The sequence below is a fragment of the Prinia subflava genome, chromosome 26 (genome assembly GCF_021018805.1).
Source record: "Prinia subflava isolate CZ2003 ecotype Zambia chromosome 26, Cam_Psub_1.2, whole genome shotgun sequence".
Taxonomy (NCBI): Eukaryota; Metazoa; Chordata; class Aves; order Passeriformes; family Cisticolidae; genus Prinia; species Prinia subflava.
Window position 1 is genome coordinate 2279934 of NC_086272.1, and position 13666 is coordinate 2293599.

General features: G+C 55.9%; 1 protein-coding gene across 1 annotated transcript; it reads left to right on the forward strand.

Annotated features, from left to right (window-relative positions):
- The first annotated feature begins 7205 nt into the window (after positions 1-7205).
- Positions 7206-13003, forward strand: LOC134562193 (serine/threonine-protein kinase pim-1-like). Its single transcript, XM_063419616.1, has 8 exons — positions 7206-7222; positions 7704-7821; positions 10389-10597; positions 10700-11084; positions 11214-11264; positions 11469-11835; positions 12481-12660; positions 12897-13003. Exons 1-8 carry the CDS (start codon positions 7206-7208, stop codon positions 13001-13003), a joined length of 1434 nt encoding a protein of 477 aa, XP_063275686.1.
- Positions 13004-13666: the final 663 nt, after the last annotated feature.

Below are 13666 nucleotides of genomic sequence, written 5' to 3' on the forward strand. Positions count from 1 at the left end.
CCCAGGAGACCCCACTCTGCCCAAGTAGAGCCTTGCATCCCTGAGATTCCACGTTGTCACAGTGGTCTGCTGAGCTCATGGGGCTGTGCTGTGTCACAGCGGGCACTGAGTTCCACGTGCCCTGGCACTCTCCAAGTGGCTCCTGGCTTCCATCAGGCCCTGCTGTGTTTGCAGCTGGCACTTGGCTCCCCAAGATGTCATTGTGTCATTGTGGTCTCCTGGGTGCCATGAGGCCCCGCTGTGTTGATGCCTTACAGAACCTAGAAATAAAGTAACACCCTTTGGACATAATATTATAGAGGAGGTAACAGAAAGGCTGATCTTTATTGGAGGCCTCCAAGGGGCAGATACAGAAAATGTCCACAAAACGCCCAACCCCCCCATGAAGTCAATACAGTTTTATAAGTTTAGCAGATTAGCATATTTGACAGAAGTCACCAATTGGGAGCACAGGTGGTGAGGCATGACCAAGTTCCTTGGCAAGAGTCACTCTACCCCTGACTGGACACTTTGGGCACACCAAGGAAGGAAAGCATCAACACAACCAAACCAAATCCAGCAATCAAACCACAAACAAACCGAGAACTGTCCCTCTGTGTGTGTGTGACAAGAGGACAGTGAGGGCAAGGATAAAAGGAACATGGCCTTTAGCTGAACAGAGCTGAAACTAACAGGACTTAGCTTCTACCTTAACCTTAACTTACACCTTACACAATTTAACAAAAGAACAGCACTGAACAGTATTTTTCCTAAGTTATAACCTATGATGTAAACATTTACACAGAAATAGTACTCAGCTTATAAATTATATTAAACCTGGAATTATGGTAAGGCACTTTACAAAGCACTGACTCAGAAAACGCTAAACCCTACAACTTCAAGTTATCCATATTTTGAGAAGAGGAAGTCAGGAGAAGAGAGAGAGAGAGACATCCACAGCCAGGGCCTTGGATCCAGCCCATCTCAGCTGCTGTGAGCTCCGGGGTTGTGGGACATGTCAGTGTCACAGCCGTGTCACAGCCTCACCTGCTCTGGTCCCTCTCACAGGTGGGGTTTTGGGGGTGCCAGGGGCTTGGCAGCCACTTTGGGGCTGGCCCAGAGGCTGCAGTGGCTGGGGCTGGGGCAGTGACTGTCCCACCTATGCAGAACTTGTCCTGGCCCCCCAAACACACCCTGGAGATGTCTGGGGCCATTCATCATTTCTCTGCTCTCCAGCACTGAGGCAATGGACTCTGGCTGCAGCTCTGAGCTTGTGCCCAAAGCAACCACCCCTGGCAATGGGGCTCCATGGAGCTGTGCTCAGGAACCCCCTGCCAAGAATTGGGGAGTGCCCCCAAACCACCTCAGAAACCTGGGATGCACCAAAATGCCTTTAGGAATGTGGAATACCCAAAAACTCCCTCAGGAATGGGTTCCCTCTCCCTTCACTATTCCCAGCCTTCGGCTTTCTCATTCCAGATTTCACCACACCTTCCCAAACCTCACCCAAAGCCATCCCACCTCTCCTGGACATCAGGACCCCCTTCCCAAGACATATTTCCCCCATCCCACCCCTCCCAAACCCCATCCCACCCATCCTGCTCCACCCAATGCCCATCTCACCCCTCCTGATTTGCAGCACACTTCACCAAAGTCCTTCCAACCCCGTTCCACCCTGAGGGGCTGCTGAAATCAAGAAATTTTGGGGTGGGATTGAATAGCTTTCCGTGGCATTGAGTGGTTTTGAGGTAAAAAAATCAAACTTTCTTATTACTTTTTGAGTGCCAGGAAATGGAGAAAATGACACCAAATACCCCCAAATCCCTAAATCCCTTCAAGTATCTCCCTGAATCCCAGATCCCCTCAAAAGACTAGCAAAAAGTGAGGCTTTAGATGGCTTTGATGAATTTTTTCATTTTTATCCCAATTTTGTCCGTTTCAAAGGGATGAAGAGAAATCAAAAGAATATTGGGGACCACGAAACAAAAGGACCACCAGCCCAGTGTCTCCCCAGTGCAGATCACAGGGAATGTGGGTCATCAGGGCTCTGCCCATCGTGGGTCCCCTGATGCAGGATAGAGTTGGAGCAGCACACAAAGCTCTCCCCACAGTCGGGTCACTCACAGGGCTTCCCTTACCAGTGCCTCTGTCGGTGCCTGGTCAAGGGAGAGCTGTGGGTGAAGCTCCACCTGCACTGGGGACACTCACAGGGCCTCTCCCTGGTGTGGATGCGCTGGTGGGTGACAAGGTGGGAGTTGTTCTTGAAGCCCTTCCTGCAGACAGGACAGCAGAAGTGCTTCTCCTCTGTGTGAATCCACTGGTTCTTGAGGAGATGTGAGCTGGTCTGAAACCTCTTCCCACACTCAGGACACTCATGGGGCCTCTCCCTGGTGTGGATCATCTGGTACTGGATCAGGGTGTTGCTCCAGCTGAAGCTCTTCCCACACTCCAAGCACTTGTGGGGCTTCTCCCCATCATGAAGCTGCTCATGGACCACCAGCTCAGAGCCCTGGCTGAAGCTCTGTCCACCTTCCTGGCACTGGGTGGGTCTTTCCTCCTCTGAGTACTCTGAGATGGGTTTGGAGCCCCTCCTCCTGCGGGATCTCTATGACTTTTCTTCCCCATTGGAATCCTGCACCATGGAGCCGCTGAAAACAGCCTCTTCCATGAGGTTCTGCCGTGGGGATTTGTCCTCCCTGGTCTCTGTCCTCAGCTCTTTGTCCAGGGGAGGAAGCACAAGGAGTGGATGGGATTTGCCTCCGTGCCAGAGGGAAGGGCAAGGAGATCCCCCCAGTGCATCCCCGGCAGGACGGCGTCGGCAGCGGGGTTGTCCTGCAGCCGGGGCCAGGCTGGGCTGGGAGATGGAGCAGGAGAGAGGGGCAAAGGGGCACTGACTTCCTCCTCACCTCCCTGGCTGTCCCTGGCCATCTTCCTCTTCCATCTGGTCAAGGTCTGGGAATGGGAAATGCTGCTTTGGGGAAAAATACAATGTATGAGCACATTGGGTTGGGGGGTTCCTCCTGCCCAAGTCCATCTCTAGAAGTCACCGGCCATCTGGTGCCCATATAAACCTCCAAAACACAAAGATTCATTTCTCCAAAATAACCAAGTGACCAAGATTCAGCAAAAACACCAAACCATGAGTTTCCCCTCTCTCATCTCTCCACTTTGGGGTCCTGGAGACCACCCCTGTCAGTGTTGCCCCAGGTCAAGTTTTTATTGGTGTTGGCCCTCTCTGGGCTGCTGTGGCTCCTGAGAATCCACGAGGTTCCCCTTCTTCGGGCTCACCACTTGGGGATCACAGGTGTCCCTGGGCTCAGCACTATCCGGGGTCCCTCTTTCAGAGTCCTGGGGTATCCATGGGTCCCCCTTGTCCTTGCTCCCAACCTGTCCAGGCTTCTGGAACACCCCCAGCTCTCGCACTGCCCGTTTCTGCTCCCCCCATTCCCGGGTTTGCCTCCCAGCGCTGCTGGTACCGGGCGATCCCCACGTGTCTCTGGGCTGACAATGCAGCCCCTGAGCCGGGCAGAGCAAGCCCCACCACGGGGGGACCCTGCATGCCCCGCTCCCTGGGCAGCCGCGCCCAGCCCCGGGCACAGAGCTCCGCCAGCCCCCGCCGCCCCCTCCCCAGAGCCCCGGGGACCCCCGCAGCCGGGGCCGGGTCTGAGCGAGGCGGCCCCCGAGCCCGGCTGCGTGGCCAGGGGGGCACGGGGAGCCCGGGGCCTCTGTGCCAACGCTTCCCCCGCTCTCCCTCAGCCTTTGCCCGGCCCAGCCCGGCCCCCCGAGCCCCAACAGGCCCCGCACGGCCACGGCCGGGCCGCTCCGCTCCCCTGCGAGCCCGGCCACACGGACCCACCTGCGCCGGGGCCCACGGGCCACCGAGCGCTCCCCGGGCCGCCCGGGCCTGGGCCCCGAGCACAGAGCTCTGCCCGGGGGGCTCCCGGCCCAAGGCGGCGGCTCCGGGCCCGGGCGGCCGCTCCCGGCTCCCACAGCCCGCCCGGGGCCGCCCCGCCCGTGCCGGGGCTGCGCCAGCGCTCCCCGCACCCAAGGGGGTTCAAACTGCCGGGGGCATCTCACAAAAAACATTGCCCGTATCCCCTCCCAAAACAATAAAATCCCAACCAGCCATCAACCCCCACAAAAAATAATCCACAAACAAACCCACAAACTAACCCCTTCCACCCTGTCCTCCTGCGCCTTCGCAGGGACCCCGACCCCGCGGGAATGCCCCCGGGCCGGGACAAAAAGCTGCTCCCCTGGAGGCGCTTTGAACACCCACCCGCGGCCCGGCCCTGGCACACGGCTCCCGGCAGCTGCCCCGCTGTCCCAGCCGGGCCTTTGCAGCAGGGAGGCTCTGCGGGACCCCCGGGCTGTGCCCCCTCCCAGGCCCTGCCCGCCCCGGGGCTGACCTTCAGCCCGGGCTCTCTCGCTGTCCCGGCTCCTGCAGAGTCCCCGCTCGCAGCTCCTTGGGCCCCTGGGCTCTCCTCTGGGGGTTGGGGAACAGCCGGCAATGGACCCTTGCTCTCTAAAGGAATCATTTTGGTGCTCTCTAGAAAGGCCAAAACTGAAACTTTGTTCCTTTTGCCTGGGTGCAGAGACCATCAGGGCATTTTCTGCACAGAGTTCCAGCCCCCAGCTTTTGTTGAAGGAGCTGCCTACCAATGTCACGCTGCCAGGAGCCTGTCCTTGCTGTCACCTGCTGTGGCTGGGCATGAACAGAGCTCCTGCCCTTGCATTTCCAGCTGCTGTGCAACCAAAGCTGAGGGATCTGCAGCTGCCTGAATGCAAAAACTGCAATATGAGCCACTCTCAAGGGGGAAATCTCCCCCTGCTGTGCCAGCCCATGGCAATGCTGCCATTCTCTGCTGTTGCTGGGGCGCTCTTGGGTCTGGCTGAGCAGGAAAGGTGACCCTGAGCCAGGAGATTTCTTTGGCTGCAGCAAAGCCTTGGAATGCAAAGACCTTCCTGATGCTGTGCCCTGGGCCAGGAGGCAATGAACCACCAGAGCTGAGCCTAAATTTCTTACAGAATTCACAGAATGACTGGGTAGGATGAGACCTTCAAGATCATCAAATCCAACCCATGCCCCAACACCTCAACTAAACCATGGCTCTGAGTGCCTCATCCAATCTTTTTTTAAACACATCCAGGGATGGTGACTCCACCACCTCCCCAGGCAGACCATTCCAATACTTTATCACTCTCTCTGTGAAAAACTTCTTCCTAATATCCATCCTGTATTTCCCTTGGGGCAGCTGAAGACTGTGTCCTTTTGTTGTGTCAGCTGCTGTCTGGAGAAAGAGACCAAACCCCACCTGACTACAGCTACCCTTCAGGGAATTGTAGAGAGCGATTAGGTCACCTCTGAGTCTCCTTTTCTCCAGGCGAAACAACCACAGCTCCCTCAGCCGCTCTTAACAGGGTTTTTGTTCCAAGCCCCTCACCAGCCTTGTTGCCCTCTCCTGGACGTGCTCAAGCGTCTCAATGTCCTTCCTAAATTGGGGGCCCAGAACTGGACACGGCACTCGAGGTGCAGCCTCACCAGTGCCGAATACAGGAGAAGAAACACTGCCCTGCTCCTGCTGGCCACACCATTCCTGATCCAGGCCAGGAGCCATTGGCCTTCTTTCCCACCTGCCCACACTGCTGCCTCATGTCCAGCCTGCTGTCCAGCAGTGCCCCAGGTCCCCTTCCCTGGCTGCTGTCCAGCCACTCTCTTGCCAGCCTAGAGTGCTGCAGGAAGTTTTTGGGGCCAAAATGCAGGACTCAGCACTTGCACTTATTAAACTTCATCCTATTGGACTCTGCCCATCTATCCAGTCATTCCAGGTCTCTCTGCAGAGCCCTCCTACCCTCCAACAGATGGACACACGGTCCAAGCTTAGTGTCAGCTGCAAATTTACTAATGAAAGACTCAATCCCCTCATCCATGTCGTCAATAAAAATATTGAACAGAACTGGCCCCAGCACAGACCCCAGGGGAACACCACTGGTGCCAGCAGCTGGATGCAGAACCTTCACCAGCACTCTCTGGGCCCAGCCATGCAGGCAGTTCTTAACCCAGCACAGAGTGCTCCTGTCCAAGCTGTGGGCTGCCAGCTTTTCCAGGAGGGTGCTGTGGGAGACAGTGTCCAAGGCCTTGCTGAAATCCAGGTACACAACATCCACTGCCTTTCCCGCACCCACCCGGCGGGTCACCTGGTCATAAACGGAGACCAGGTTGGTCCAACACGACCTTCTGTTCTTAAACCCGTGCTGGCCGGGTCTGATAGCCTGGCCATCCTGTAGGTGCTGTGTGATGACACTCAGTATAAGCTGCTGCAGTACCCTACTGGGTACTGAGTTCAGGCTGACTTGAGTTGTGGGATAAGGATTTACAATTCAAACTGTAAAGCAGGTATGTTTTATTTCCATCTGGGACACAAGGGGGATTTTCCACCATACCTGCGTACCTGGTTGAGACAGGTTTAAGGTTTAAATACACTCATCCCACAAAACAACCCCTCCCTCCCCGCCCATTCTCTGCCCACTCTCCGCCTCCTTGCACTTCCTATTATAATTAGTTTTCTTTGCTGCCACATCTCCTGATGGTTGCAGGCTGGGGTCTTCTGATGAAGTAAGAGGTCTTCCTCAGTTGTTCACTGTTTGACCTCTTCCTCTGGGCAGGTGCAGTGAAGGTTTGGCTAACTCCCAGGTCACTTTGTCCTAGCCAAAACCACGAGTCTTGTTCTTTCTGATTTCTTAAGCCACAGGTTCTGCTTTATGGGGTTTTCACTATACCTAAGTCTTGCTTTACTGAGTTTTCACAATATACACAATATACATCTTATCTCTGTGGCCTTTAGCTAGCAACTAAAACCTCATGTGTTCTGTTACAAGTTGTTTTTCTGCTTTTACAGGATTGCTAAATAAGCTGTATATTTCTGCTTCCCCTCCATCTGCTTAAGCACATTAAATGCTTCTAAAATTCTGAATTTTAGATATGTTTCCCATATCAAACTGGCCTATAATTACCAGGATCCTCTTTTCTACCCTTAGGGTGTAGGGGTCACGCAACACATTGGCCAACCTCCAGTCCTCTGGAACCTCACCAGTGAGCCAGGACTGTTGAGAAATGATGGAGAGTGGCTTCACAAGCTCATCTGCCAGCTCCCTCAACACCCTGGGCTGGATCCCATCTGGGACCATGGATTTTGAACATCCAAGTGGCTCAGCAGTGTAGCAGGATGGCTTATATCATAAGGTAGAGCTATCCACAACTGGGCCTAAGACCAGGCCTCAGGCCTGGGCCTCGTAGGCCTCGTATGTCCAACATACGTAGTACCAGATAAGGTTATGTGGTATTGGGAATGTGTTAAGGTAGGAGTGCTAATAGCATAGAACAGTTACTGAGAAGACACGGTGGCTGCCTTAAACTGCAATAGCTTACATACTTCTGTACTCTCACTGCCTATCAGAATGCACCTGCTAACTGTAAACGACTCTCTCTGTATATAACCCGCCATCTCGGGAAATAAACCGGAGTACGTGCTTATAACCATAGTGGTCGGACTCACGTTGCTCTAGCCCCCGGTCTACCAGGCCTCAGCTTATAAATGGTGCCCGAACAGGGACTGAGCCTGGTTTATTATCTTGAATGTGATCAGCTTAAATGCGATTAGATTGAATGCGATTAGCTTGAATGCAACTAGCTTAAATGAGAGAAGCCCCCGTTTTGGTTTTAGGAGGCGAGTGCGTCGCTTGCGGGCCCCTATCCTGAAATTCGCGGGGCAGGCCGGGGAGCGTCTGCCGATTGGACTGTTCGGAAAGGATACAGTGCCACCCACTGTCAGCAGAGAGAAGGTAAGAGCGGCAGACGTGGATGGATACACAAGTTTACAAACAAATGGACCGAGATTTTATAGCTGCCGTGCAGCTCTTGGCGTCCATTGTCTCGAAAAGAGGCGAAAAACTTAAAGACTCTGATATAAATCAGTCGACCCAATGGGCTCAGAAGAAAGGGAAATTACATCAGCCCTCACTTTTATTTAGTGAAGCAGGATGGAAGGAAAAAGGAAGATTAATATGAGACGCTGTAGTTTTACAAGGAAAAAGAGCAAAGAATCGTTCAGAATTAGGTGTAATTTGGAAAAAAGCGATAGATACCTTGCAAACATTCACTGCGAACTGTAAAACTGCAATTTTAGCCACAGAAAAGACATCTCTCTGTCTTTCTGTTTCAAAATCGTCCCTCTCCGAGCCAAAAGAGATATAAAGGCTGTCTAAAATAATGTGGTTCTTTGGTCTGCATTCCGCGCATTCCAAGAGTGAGAACACAGCTTCCCTTTGTTCGTCCCTGGCCGGCCGTGCGGGCAGAGGGCAGGAAATGCCTTCTCCAGCTCCCAAGCAGAATGAAAGCAACCAGGAAGTGCCTCAGCTGCCAGACCCAAGGGCCGTGGCAATAGACGAGAAGGCAGGCGGGGCCGAAGGCGGAGCAGGGAGGGTGCAAGTGATGCAGCAAGGAGGCGGATCTCAGGGCGGCACTGGAAGCAGGGCCGTGTTAGATTCCTCCTCACAGGAAAAGGAGCTGATGTCATCACATGTCCTGAGGACAAGCCGTCTTCCCACTAAAGACTGAGCCAAAGAAGGCATTAAGCACTTCTGTCTTCTCCTCATCTGCAGTTCCTAAGTTCCCTCCCACATCCAATAAAGAAAAAAGATTTGTATTTCCCTTCCTTTTGCCATTAATATATTTGTAAAAAGATATTTTATTATCCTTTACAAAAGTTGCCAAAATGACTTCAAACTGAGCTTTGGCCTCCCTAATATTTTTTTCCTACATGATCCTTTAAATACTTCCTGAGACACCTGACCCTCCTTCCAAAAATGATACATCCTCTTTTTGTTCCTAAGTTCCTCTGAAATCTCCTTGTCCATCCAGGCTGGACGTTTGCCTTGTCAGCTCATCTTTCAGCACACAGGGACAGTCTGTTCCTGTGCCCTCAAGATCTCTGCACTGAAGCACACCCACCTTTCCTGGACTCCTCTGTTTTTAAGGGCTCCTTCCCAAGGAACTCTCTGAGTAAGTCTCCTAAAATGGCCAAAGTCTGCCCTCCAGAAGTCCAATGTAAAAATCTTTTTGATGTCCCTCCTGAATTCACCACATATTGAGAACTCTGTAATTTCATGATCCCTGTGCCCAAGCAGCCTCCAAGCACCACATCTCCCACCAGCCCTTCTCTATTTGCAAACAACAGGTCGAACATAGTCCCTCCCCTGCTGGCCTCACTCATCCGCTGTCACAAAATGTTGTTCTCCATCCACTCCAAAACCTTCCTGCACTGCCTCTTTGCCGCTGTACTGAGTTCCCAGCAGATGTCTGGTAGGTTAAAGTCACCTACGAGAACAAGGGCTGGTGATCCTGAAACATTCTCCAGCTTCTTAGAGAAGAAGTTGTCCACCTCTTCTTCCTGCTTGGGTGGACGATAACAGACTCCCAGTAGGTACCCCTGGGAGCCCGTCCTGTTTGCTTCGGGTAGAACAGGAACAATGAAAACCTTCCCAATGGCACAACTCCCCAGCCCACAAGGGGAAAGGAAAGAAAAAGCTGTCAAGTTCTCAAAACCTTTCTCCTGCTTTGCTGCAAGACTCCTGCTTCACACATGTTGGGGAAAGTCAAGATAAGCTGCATGGGTGGGCTATCTTGTGACAGATGGTGCAACTTGTTCTCCGGGAAAGGTTCTTGGAAAGAGCAGACAGGACTGTGGAGAAAATTCTGGAAAAGCTGAAACAGCTTTTAGGAAATGAAATGAAAGTGGAAAGAAACAACCCAAGATGTTTTCCTCTGTTTATTTCTCTGTCACCCTTTCCATCTTAAACTACTTCTCCATCTCATTAATTCTAAATGGGTCTCACCTCTGACATCCAAGACTTGGCAAGATTTAGACACTGTAAAATACCATCAGCTACATCCAGTTTGCCTTCCCCTGTTTTTCTTGGAAAGCAATGCCAGAGACACAAGTGCAGTGCTTGGGTCAGGTACAAATTCTGCATTCAGGGAATGTGCTGTGACAGTGTCTGACCCTCAGCAGGGACAATGCACAGCAACAGCCAAGGGGATTCCTCTGTCACTGTGCAGGAGTCAAGACTGGGCCCTGACTGAAAACGGCGAAGTTCCCGTGTTTGGACAGGCTCAGGGGCTGCCCCGGGGAGTGCAGGGCTCGGTGTGAGGCAGAGGGGGCAACGGAAAAAACTGACAAGGGGACAAACGGCCCTGGAGCTTCAGTTGCAGCAGCAGCAGCAGCAGCGGCAGCAGCAGCAGCAGAAGCAGAGAAGAAAAAAGCGGCTTTGTTGACCAACCCGTGCTTCCCCTCTCCCTCTCCCACAGTCCCGCAGCCTCTCCCTTTCACAGTGTCCCCCTCCCAACCCAGTCTCCCTCTCCCCTGCTGGGCCGGGCCATGCCTCGGGCCCACCCCCGGCCCCGGGCGGGGCTGCCCCGTCCCTGCCCCCGGGCGTCCCGCCGCGGTCTCGCCTTCGCCCGGCTCTGGCAGTGCTGGCGATGGCGCTGCTGGGCGGGCATCAGTGCCTGGGGCTGGGGCAGCATTGCTGGCCTTTGGCTGCACCTGTGCCGAGCCCAGCCCAGGCCCCGGCCCCAGCCCCTGCCCCAGCCCCGGCCCCGGCCGCTGCCCCGGCCCCGGCCCCGGCGCCGGCCCCGGCCCCGGCCCCGGCACCGGCACCGGCACCGGCCCCGGCCCCGGCCCCGGCCCCGGCCCCGGCCCCGGCCCCAGCTCGTCCCTAGGCCCGCAGAGGACACAGGCGGTGCGGCTGCTCCCGCCGCCTCCACTGCGGCTTCCCCAGCCCAAGCTCCTCCGCTTGGCAGCGCGGCCGCTGGCCCTGAGCCGCTGCTGTCCCGTTGCCAGGAGCAAATGCCTGGGGATGCCCAGCCCGGGCCGCTCGAGGGGCGCTCGGGGGCCGTTCCTGGCCCCGGGCCGAGCGCTGACAGCCGCGTCTCGCCGGCAGGGAAGGCGCAGCAGGCCCTCCAGGAGCAGTACCGCCTGGGTTCGCTGCTGGGCCACGGCGGCTTCGGCAGCGTCTGGGCGGCCACACGGCTCTCAGACCGTGCCCCGGTGAGCGGCAGGGCCGGTGGTGGGTGCACGAGGAAGGGGCGCAGGAGGAGGAGGAGGGTGAAGGAGAAGGAGGCTGGGGCTGGGCAGGGCAGGCAGTGAGCTCAGCCTGCTGCTCCCCTTGGCTTGCAGGTGGCCATCAAAAGGGTGCCACGGAACCGTGTCCGGCATTGGGGTGAGCTGGTGAGTGAGCGGGGCCAGCAGGAGAAGCTGGGCCATGCCGGGCGGGGATGAGCTGAGGCCTGGCAGGGTGGAAGCCGCCAGGACGCCTGGAGGGAGAGCGGGCGTGGGGCCAGCAAAGGGTGCAGAGCATCCCGGGCTGGCTGAGGGGTCCCTGACCCCTGGCACGGCCTCAGCCCCACTGACAACATTGTGCTCCTCCCACAGCCCAACGGCACCAGCGCACCACTGGAGATCGTGCTGCTGCACAAGGTCTCCACTGGCTTCCCTGGTGTCGTCCAGCTGCTGGAGTGGCTGGAGCTCCCCAAAGACATCATTATCATCATGGAGCGCCCGGAGCGTTCTCAGGACCTCCAGCACTTCATTCGGGCACGGCGGTTCCTGTGCGAGGAGGTGGCGCGGGAGCTGTTCCGCCAGGTGCTGGAGGCCGTGCGGCACTGCACCAGCTGCGGGGTCCTGCACCGCGACCTCAAGCCAGGGAACATCCTGCTTGACCTGGCCACCGGGCAGGCCAAATTGATCGATTTTGGCTGTGGCACCTACCTACAAGACACAGCCTATACTCACTTTGCAGGTGAGCCCTCGCAGGGGTGTGCTCCCCATTGCAGACATCTCCTGGCCCAACATCTCACAGCCCAGCCTGGGTGTGGCTCTGGGGATTCTCCCTTTCCCTGCCACTCATGGCACTGAGTCTTCAGCCCAGTTGCTTTTGAACACAAGTGGGTGGGGGGACCAGCTTCCAGCCCTGCTGGCAGCCTTTGCCAGCCACTCTGCCTGGGACTGGGACTGGGGCTGGGGCAGCCAGCCCAACAGAAGCACCCGTGGGTGGGGGTGGCTGAGAGGGGAGCCAGAACATGTGCACCAGCCAGTTTGGGGAGCAGGTGAGAAAGGGCTTGGACTGCTGTGATTGCCTGGTTTGCTTTGGGTTCATAATGTTTTTTGGGGCAATGCAGGCAGGGACGAGTAAGGCATGGTTTTTCCCCAGCACTGAGTGGGTTTTGCTTGTCATGGTTGGGCCTTGCCAGGGCTTCCACTGCCACCTTCCGACACCAGTGGCTTCTTTTCCAACCCTAAGTTTGTACACAAGTCCCAGGTGCTGGCCAGAGGGCAGCAGGTCACACCACGTGCCACTGGGGCAGCCCCTGCACGCCCAGGGATGCTGGGGCCAGGCTCTGGGAGCAGCAGCATCCCCCTGATGAACTCCATCTGTATTCCATAGGAACACCGTCATACAGTCCCCCGGAATGGAACCAGTTTGGCTGGTACTATGGACAGCCAGCTACCGTCTGGTCCCTGGGCATCCTGCTGCACCAGATGGTGTGTGGGGAGCACCCTTTCAGGAGGGGCCACAAGATCAGCTGGGACCATCAGCTCTCGCTGCCACCACGGCTCTCTCAAGGTGAATCCTCATCTCTGGGCACGGGGGAAATGCCAGTGCTGGGACACAGCAGTGGGCTGTGGCAGCTGCTGAGGAGGTGGCACGTGTCCTGCTGTCCTGCTTTCCTCCAAAACAGGGAATTCCTGGGAAAGTTTAGGCCCAGCTCTGAGCAAATGCAGCATGGCCTGAGAATGGGAACAGTGGGACAGACAGGAGCCTTCTCCAACTGACCAGCGGTTTCTGGTTTCTCTCGCCAGAGTGCCAAGATGTCATCCGGCGGTGTTTATCCATGCTGGATGTGGACCGGCCTTCAGTAGAAGACCTGTTCAGTCATCCCTGGATGCAGGATAGTCATCTGCCATAGAAGAAGGGAGAGAGCCACAGAAACAGCGATGCAGGGCCCTGGTAAGTTCCAGCTCCACACATGCCTTGGCAATCAGAAGCAAAGGACCCAGACTTTTTTGTCCTGCCTGTGTCACTGCACAGGGGTCATCAGATGGGAAGACACAGCCCCTGTGCTGGAGCTGAGCTGCTCTGCCCAGCACTGCTGGCTGCCATCCCAGCTGCTTTGGCTTGTCCTGGGTCACTGCCAGCTGGGGCCCTGGGCAGAACACTGACAGCCTGGTCTCACCCCCAGGGAAGGAGAAGGAGCCCCTGGAGAAGCTGTGCCAGGTGGGGCTGCTGCTGCTGGAGACAGCCAGGACAACATCAAGGATGAAAACCTCTTCCTCGACCAGGCCACCACAAAGCTGAAGATGATGGACTTTGATTCTGGCACCTTCTTCAAAGCCAGGCTCCACAGTGAATTTGCAGATGAGTGCACACACAGGGGGATGCTCCCAGATTTGGGCATTGCACAGGCTGGCCGGGAAACAAAGGTTTCCCCTTTTGCTGGGGTGGAAGCAACTGATTTTTCAGTGGGCTGCCACGCTGCATTTTGGCAGGGCTGGGGGGCATGAGCGGGGGTGGGTGTGAAATGGGTGTGGGCTCCTGGCCCTGCCAACAGCCCCCAGTATCCACTGTGCCA

Coding starts and splice junctions, on each gene's coding strand:
- LOC134562193 (XM_063419616.1), top strand. Junction 10,598..10,699: donor CACCTGTGCCGAGCCCAGCC/CAGGCCCCGGCC, acceptor CCGGCACCGGCA/CCGGCCCCGGCCCCGGCCCC. Junction 11,085..11,213: donor GGCTCTCAGACCGTGCCCCG/GTGAGCGGCAGG, acceptor CTTGGCTTGCAG/GTGGCCATCAAAAGGGTGCC.